Source organism: Eurytemora carolleeae, unplaced genomic scaffold, assembly GCF_000591075.1.
Source record: "Eurytemora carolleeae unplaced genomic scaffold, Eaff_2.0 scaffold61, whole genome shotgun sequence".
Taxonomy (NCBI): Eukaryota; Metazoa; Arthropoda; class Copepoda; order Calanoida; family Temoridae; genus Eurytemora; species Eurytemora carolleeae.
This window is the reverse complement of record NW_019396269.1, coordinates 390659-398016: the sequence shown is the minus strand read 5'-3', so window position 1 is coordinate 398016 and position 7358 is coordinate 390659. Positions and strand designations below refer to the sequence as shown.

The following is a 7358-nucleotide window of genomic DNA, read 5'->3' as shown; positions in this document are numbered from 1 at the left end:
TGTAAGGGCGGCTAGGTTGACTTAAAATGATACAGATTCAAGACTGAAGAGTGCCTTGGAAGGATTCGTTTGAATTAACGGTATTACCAATTTAGCCATTACAATGTTTTACTAGCATTTTAAACAAGCTGAGAAAACAGATTCCACGGCGCCCTTAACAATTTGCATTTATCCTTCAAGTTGTGAGTATTGACAATCAAAGCCAGTTTCTTAGAAATGTAAAAAAAATGTGCAATTTCTATAGAATTTGTGTGGAAAGCATTACTTTAGCCTAGCTACTTAAAAAAAAATGTCCTCCCTAAGGCCCTTTTATTTACAGTGGGGCATGGCTGATTCACAACGGTACCAAATTGAAACCTTTATATGATCAATAATGTGGGGGACTTTGTTGTCAAGTGTTTAATTCTGATGATTTCCAATTGAATTTGCAGCAGTGAGTATTTCAGAGAAACCAACGAATTTTCAATATGCTAAGCATGGATATCTCATTCAATTTTAAAGGTACCGATCAGACAGCTTAATGTAACACCTTACAGTACTTTAGTTGTATAATTTTCAAAACTAGATTCGATATTCTCTGTTATTGATAAATATACAAATATATATACGATAAAACGCTACATTTTATTACTAAGTTAAGTCTTGTAAATTATGATCTCTTAGTTGGTAAAAGTGGTGGCCCTGAAAAGGGCCGGGGTTTTGTATGAGGAAATTACACACAGTTTACTTGGAGCTGGTGTACTTGGTGACGGCCTTGGTTCCCTCAGAGACGGCGTGCTTGGCCAACTCTCCGGGAAGGAGGAGCCTGACAGAGGTCTGGATCTCCCGGGAGGTGATGGTGGATCTCTTGTTGTAGTGGGCCAGTCGGGAAGCTTCGGCAGCGATCCTGGAGAAGATATCGTTGACAAAGGAGTTCATGATGCTCATGGCCTTGGAGGAGATACCGGTGTCAGGGTGGACCTGCTTGAGGACCTTGTAGATGTAGATGGCATAGGACTCCTTCCTCTTTCCTTTCCTCTTCTTCTTATCTCCCTTGGTGATGGCCTTCTGGGCCTTGCCGGATTTCTTGGCAGCCTTTCCTGAAGGTCTTGGGTGGCATGTTGACAAGTTGGGTTTCAGATACTGAATGGCGCGCTGCTGAGAGAGCCTTGTATTTATAACCTGACCCTAGTTGAAGTGCACTGAACCCGGCCGGTACGTGTTTTCCCGGGCTTTCTCACACACAACCGTTGGAACAATACACAGTTTTCCCGGGCTCCAGTTCAACGCCGCGGAGTCTATATATAAAAGTTGAAATAGGAGCGGAGACCAGTTACACTTAACTAATCAAACTATCAACATGTCTGGACGCGGTAAAGGAGGCAAAGTTAAGGGAAAGGCAAAGTCCAGGTCCAGCCGTGCTGGACTTCAGTTCCCCGTTGGACGTATCCATCGTCTTTTGAGGAAGGGCAACTATGCTGAGCGTGTCGGAGCCGGTGCCCCCGTCTACATGGCCGCCGTCATGGAGTACCTCGCAGCTGAGGTTCTCGAGCTGGCTGGAAATGCTGCTCGTGACAACAAGAAGACCAGAATCATCCCCCGTCACCTTCAACTCGCCATCAGAAACGACGAGGAGCTGAACAAACTTCTGTCCGGTGTCACCATCGCCCAGGGAGGTGTCCTGCCTAACATCCAGGCCGTCCTCCTCCCCAAGAAGTCTGAGAAGACCAAGGCCTAAGCGCCTATTTCTCTCTTTTCCTACACAAACCCCGGCCCTTTTCAGGGCCACCAAATTAATCAATTAAGAAAATTATTACAGCCTATCCTTGTGCAAGATCTGTAAATATATATATATATATACTTTTTAAATACATACAAATATATGTAACTTCCATGTAGCAAAAAACATACTTTTGTTCTGAAGTTGTCCACGTTTCTGGGTGCAAATATATACTGATATATTTATTTTTTGATTAAACAAAAATAATGTCAAACGTTAGTCCAGGATTAATAAAGATCCGTTGAAAATAGTTGTGTCCAAAATACTCGTTTTATTTAGTTCAGTAAACATGCTCGCCGAATAAACAAGGAATATTTTCTCTGTATATTCCATTCAGATTTATTTCGATAAAGGTTTCAACGTGATACCAACTCAATGGTACAGAGTCGTCCGTACGGAATTATTCCGGTTCTAAGCTAATTTATTTAAATTCCAATTCAATTGGTTTGTCTTCAAACTAAAAGAGTTTCAGGTCGTTATTAAAGCCTCATACTTTGTGGGCGACCCTGTAATTGTATCTATATATATATATCAAGTTGTAATCTCTGGTTGTATGTCCGATTATAACTTATGAACTCCTTTACGTTTATTATCATTCAAATCTATATTTGGTTCGAAACAGTTTAACAAGTAACAGTAGTTAAAACAACAGAAATAGATTATTTAAATTGTATTTTGATTTAAACTTTAAAATATCAAAAGAATCACATTTGGTATGAATTAGAAAAAATACGTAACACTGCAAACCCTGGTGATAAACTGCAACAGACTTTGCAATAACATTTTACTACATTGAGAAATTGACTGAGATTCTAAGTTGGGTGGGTCCAGATTTAATGGGGAAAATAGCTAAAATCGTAATTTACGGCCAAGCGCCGGTAAACGGCTGGAATAACTATGAGTACCCTGGGGTTTCAAGCTAGTATACTTGTGTATTCATTACAACGCCCCCTTGTAATAAAAAGACTCTTCATCCTAGCTTACATTTAAAAAGACACTTTTTCATTTACATATTTATATACATATATATAAAAATAGGAGTACGACTAAATAATGTATTTGTTATTCTCTTAATTGGTTTTGGTGGTGGCCCTGAAAAGGGCCGGTTGAGGGTTTTAAAAGGGGAAGAACATGTCTAAGCACGCTCTCCACGGATTCTCCTGGCGAGCTGGATGTCCTTGGGCATGATGGTGACCCTCTTGGCATGGATGGCGCACAGGTTGGTATCCTCGAAGAGTCCGACAAGGTAAGCCTCGCTGGCCTCCTGGAGAGCCATGACGGCGGAGCTCTGGAACCTCAGGTCGGTCTTGAAGTCCTGGGCGATCTCCCTGACCAGACGCTGGAAGGGGAGCTTGCGGATGAGAAGCTCGGTGGACTTCTGGTACCTCCTGATCTCTCTGAGGGCGACTGTTCCGGGCCTGTATCTGTGGGGCTTCTTGACTCCGCCGGTAGCGGGGGCGGATTTCCTGGCTGCCTTGGTGGCCAGTTGCTTTCTGGGGGCCTTGCCTCCGGTGGACTTACGTGCGGTCTGCTTGGTACGAGCCATGGTTCAGAATCTACTGATAACTGGCCGGCTCTGTTCGCTTTATTTATAAACCCTGCCCGTGTTTCCCCTACACCCCGCTAGGGCGCGCTCTTTGAATAAAAGGCGGGAAACTCTGTTTTGGCTTTTATTGGATACAAACAAGCAAAGTATACATATAAAAGAAATCTCATGGTCATCTCCTAAAAAATCTATTATCCATAGAATGTCTGTGCAACACAATAAACTACGGAAACGTGTATATGTGTCAAAAATATTGGCTTATTCATTTTTAAAACTGTACAATCTATAAAGGTGTGACATATATAGTTATTATTATTACTGAGAGAAATAATCCTATAATAATCATAGATATAGTCCGGGTTTTATTTTCTGATTTTTCTTTTCTTTTCTCATGCAGAGAGCGTTATGGTCACTTTGCTCTGACAAAAATGTTATCATGTACAAATATCTTGTTAGATTTGAGTTTAAAAAGTGATTTATTCATTAGATTTGTATATCATCGGATGTGTACACACTGTTATAATACAGTGAGAACCAGAAAACTCTGGAACTTTTAGACTCAAGTTTTGACTTTTAATGTTCCAATGAACATGAGACACAGCAATTGTGCAGTGTAAACAGACTAATATCATTTACATTAAGGGATTTTATAAGTTTCTAGTAAACTATTTGCTTTGTAAGAACATCAAATACATTTCAGTATAATGCTTTACTGTTGTTTCCCTATTCCACAGTTTTCTGGTTCTCACTGTATGCATTAGAACTAAATATAGACCTGAATAAAGATGAAAACTGGAACAAATGTCTAAATTCATTTAAAAGTTTTTCTTTAGTAAAAGTTGGATTTTAATCGATATATATAATATATATGTATATATATGTCCAAAGCAAAAGTGCGCTGTAGCTTAATAAGCGTGTGTATAGAAAGAAAACGGATTGAGTTTCCGTGTCAAGGGGCCGGGGAGAGAGAGAGAGACAGTGTGCTGTTGTTGTGACTATTGGCCGGCGACCCCGGCTTCGGGTATAAATAAGAGTGGATCAGTGAGCCCGGTATCAGTATTACTGAAACTATCACAATGACTGGACGCGGTAAAGGAGGCAAGGGACTAGGAAAGGGAGGCGCCAAGCGTCACCGTAAGGTGTTGAGAGATAACATCCAGGGCATCACCAAGCCCGCCATCAGGCGTTTGGCGCGTCGTGGTGGAGTCAAGCGTATCTCCGGACTCATCTACGAGGAGACCCGTGGAGTCCTCAAGGTGTTCCTTGAGAACGTCATCAGGGATGCCGTCACCTATACCGAACACGCCAAGAGGAAGACTGTCACCGCCATGGACGTTGTCTATGCCCTGAAGAGGCAGGGACGTACCCTGTACGGATTCGGCGGTTAAGCAACCAACCCCCTTCAACCCAAAACCCCAACCGGCCCTTTTCAGGGCCACCACAAATACCAACTAAGAGAATAACATACAAAGCAATAGTTTACATTTTTTCTTTCTGTTTGATGTTAGGTTAGGTTGGGTTAAGTTGTTTTGTGATGTTTGTGTGTTGCATCCTGTATGATTTTGATATTGAACTGTGTTGATTAAAGAGTGTGAGTGCATGGAAGTTGTAAGGGCGGCTAGGTTGACTTAAAATGATACAGATTCAAGACTGAAGAGTGCCTTGGAAGGATTCGTTTGAATTAACGGTATTACCAATTTAGCCATTACAATGTTTTACTAGCATTTTAAACAAGCTGAGAAAACAGATTCCACGGCGCCCTTAACAATTTGCATTTATCCTTCAAGTTGTGAGTATTGACAATCAAAGCCAGTTTCTTAGAAATGTAAAAAAAATGTGCAATTTCTATAGAATTTGTGTGGAAAGCATTACTTTAGCCTAGCTACTTAAAAAAAAATGTCCTCCCTAAGGCCCTTTTATTTACAGTGGGGCATGGCTGATTCACAACGGTACCAAATTGAAACCTTTATATGATCAATAATGTGGGGGACTTTGTTGTCAAGTGTTTAATTCTGATGATTTCCAATTGAATTTGCAGCAGTGAGTATTTCAGAGAAACCAACGAATTTTCAATATGCTAAGCATGGATATCTCATTCAATTTTAAAGGTACCGATCAGACAGCTTAATGTAACACCTTACAGTACTTTAGTTGTATAATTTTCAAAACTAGATTCGATATTCTCTGTTATTGATAAATATACAAATATATATACGATAAAACGCTACATTTTATTACTAAGTTAAGTCTTGTAAATTATGATCTCTTAGTTGGTAAAAGTGGTGGCCCTGAAAAGGGCCGGGGTTTTGTATGAGGAAATTACACACAGTTTACTTGGAGCTGGTGTACTTGGTGACGGCCTTGGTTCCCTCAGAGACGGCGTGCTTGGCCAACTCTCCGGGAAGGAGGAGCCTGACAGAGGTCTGGATCTCCCGAGAGGTGATGGTGGACCTCTTGTTGTAGTGGGCCAGACGGGAAGCTTCAGCAGCGATCCTGGAGAAGATATCGTTGACAAAAGAGTTCATGATGCTCATGGCCTTGGAGGAGATACCGGTGTCAGGGTGGACCTGCTTGAGGACCTTGTAAATGTAGATGGCATAGGACTCCTTCCTCTTTCCTTTCCTCTTCTTCTTGTCTCCCTTGGTGATGGCCTTCTGGGCCTTGCCGGACTTCTTGGCGGCCTTTCCTGAGGTCTTGGGTGGCATGTTGATAAGTTGGGGTTCAGTGACTGAATGGCGCGAAGCTGGGAGAGCCTTGAATTTATAACCTAGCTCTAGTTGAAGTGCACTAGAGCTGGCCGGTACGTGTTTTCCCGGGCTTTTCTCACACAACCGTTGGAACAATACACAGTTTTCCCGGGCTTCCCCACTCAACACCGCGGAGCCTATATATATAGGTTGAAATCAGAGCGGAGACCAGTTTCGTTAAACTAATCGAACTATCAACATGTCTGGACGCGGTAAAGGAGGCAAAGTTAAGGGAAAGGCAAAGTCCAGGTCCAGCCGTGCTGGACTCCAGTTCCCAGTTGGACGTATCCATCGTCTTTTGAGGAAGGGCAACTATGCTGAGCGTGTCGGAGCCGGTGCCCCCGTCTACATGGCCGCCGTCATGGAGTACCTCGCAGCTGAGGTCCTCGAGCTGGCTGGAAACGCTGCTCGTGATAACAAGAAGACCAGAATCATCCCCCGTCACCTCCAGCTTGCCATCAGGAACGACGAGGAGTTGAACAAACTTCTGTCCGGTGTCACCATCGCCCAGGGAGGTGTCCTGCCCAACATTCAGGCCGTCCTCCTCCCCAAGAAGTCTGAGAAGACCAAGGCTTAAGCGCCCATTTCTCAATCCAAATAAACCCCGGCCCTTTTCAGGGCCACCATATTTATCAATTAAGAGACAATTTTACAACATCTAGATCTATATATAAATATACTCGGTTAACTATAATCATTTTAACTTTTATATCCAATTAGCATAATTGTAGAGACCACGTACTATATTGTTGGATTTGTCCATTTCTCTTGAGTGCAAGTTAATGATCATATGAACCCTGTTTGATTGAAGATGTAAGTTTTAATTAGAGGGCCGCTGCCAATCATTTTTTATCCCCAAAAATTCAATATTATACTGGTGACAAACTCTCGCCGTTTACCCGCGCTTGGTCGTAAATTACGATTTTAGCTATTTCTCCATATAATAGTGGACCCACTCAAATTAGAATCTCAAGTCCACACTGGTATCCTTAAGAAATAGAACTGTTGTCAAAATAATATACATAGTTTTTCAAATTGCCGAAAAAGTAAAACAAACTTTAAGTATTGGTTTACAAGTAGACTCGGGACAAATTACTTTCAACACCCCCTTCCATTCCTGTATTGTAGAGTGTGACATTCAGCTTGGGAGGGGGAGGGGGCTAGTTCTTTACCCAAATTTTGTGTTTTTAGAAATCTTTAAGTGTTTTCTTATGTTAACCAGTTTTTGAACTAGAATTATCGTGATAAACAAACCTATTTCAAGTTTTTATACACAACTAGAGATAAGAGTAAAATGTGTCCACAT

At 41.8% G+C, this 7358-nt stretch overlaps 6 protein-coding genes across 6 annotated transcripts; 3 read left to right on the top strand and 3 right to left on the bottom strand.

The window, feature by feature from the left end:
* Positions 1 to 680: 680 nt before the first annotated feature.
* Positions 681 to 1341, bottom strand: LOC111699795 (histone H2B). The gene is made up of 2 exons (XM_023470527.1): positions 1333 to 1341; positions 681 to 1167 (listed from the first exon to the last, which is right to left on the bottom strand). The coding sequence occupies exons 1-2, from the start codon at positions 1339 to 1341 to the stop codon at positions 724 to 726; spliced, it is 453 nt and encodes a 150-aa protein (XP_023326295.1). The 3' UTR covers positions 681 to 723.
* On the top strand, positions 1145 to 1761 carry LOC111699813 (histone H2A). Its single transcript, XM_023470548.1, has one exon. It carries the CDS (start codon positions 1340 to 1342, stop codon positions 1715 to 1717), a length of 378 nt encoding a protein of 125 aa, XP_023326316.1. The 5' UTR covers positions 1145 to 1339; the 3' UTR covers positions 1718 to 1761.
* Positions 1762 to 2845: 1084 nt separating this feature from the next.
* Positions 2846 to 3318, bottom strand: LOC111699777 (histone H3). Its single transcript, XM_023470510.1, has one exon. It carries the CDS (start codon positions 3303 to 3305, stop codon positions 2895 to 2897), a length of 411 nt encoding a protein of 136 aa, XP_023326278.1. The 5' UTR covers positions 3306 to 3318; the 3' UTR covers positions 2846 to 2894.
* Positions 3319 to 4372: 1054 nt separating this feature from the next.
* LOC111699802 (histone H4) lies at positions 4373 to 4717 on the top strand. Its single transcript, XM_023470535.1, has one exon. The coding sequence runs from the start codon at positions 4382 to 4384 to the stop codon at positions 4691 to 4693; it is 312 nt and encodes a 103-aa protein (XP_023326303.1). The 5' UTR covers positions 4373 to 4381; the 3' UTR covers positions 4694 to 4717.
* An 875-nt stretch (positions 4718 to 5592) lies between these two features.
* On the bottom strand, positions 5593 to 6032 carry LOC111699812 (histone H2B). The gene has a single exon (XM_023470547.1). It carries the CDS (start codon positions 6008 to 6010, stop codon positions 5636 to 5638), a length of 375 nt encoding a protein of 124 aa, XP_023326315.1. The 5' UTR covers positions 6011 to 6032; the 3' UTR covers positions 5593 to 5635.
* A 182-nt stretch (positions 6033 to 6214) lies between these two features.
* Positions 6215 to 6667, top strand: LOC111699811 (histone H2A). Its single transcript, XM_023470546.1, has one exon. The coding sequence runs from the start codon at positions 6252 to 6254 to the stop codon at positions 6627 to 6629; it is 378 nt and encodes a 125-aa protein (XP_023326314.1). The 5' UTR covers positions 6215 to 6251; the 3' UTR covers positions 6630 to 6667.
* The last annotated feature ends 691 nt before the right edge of the window (positions 6668 to 7358 follow it).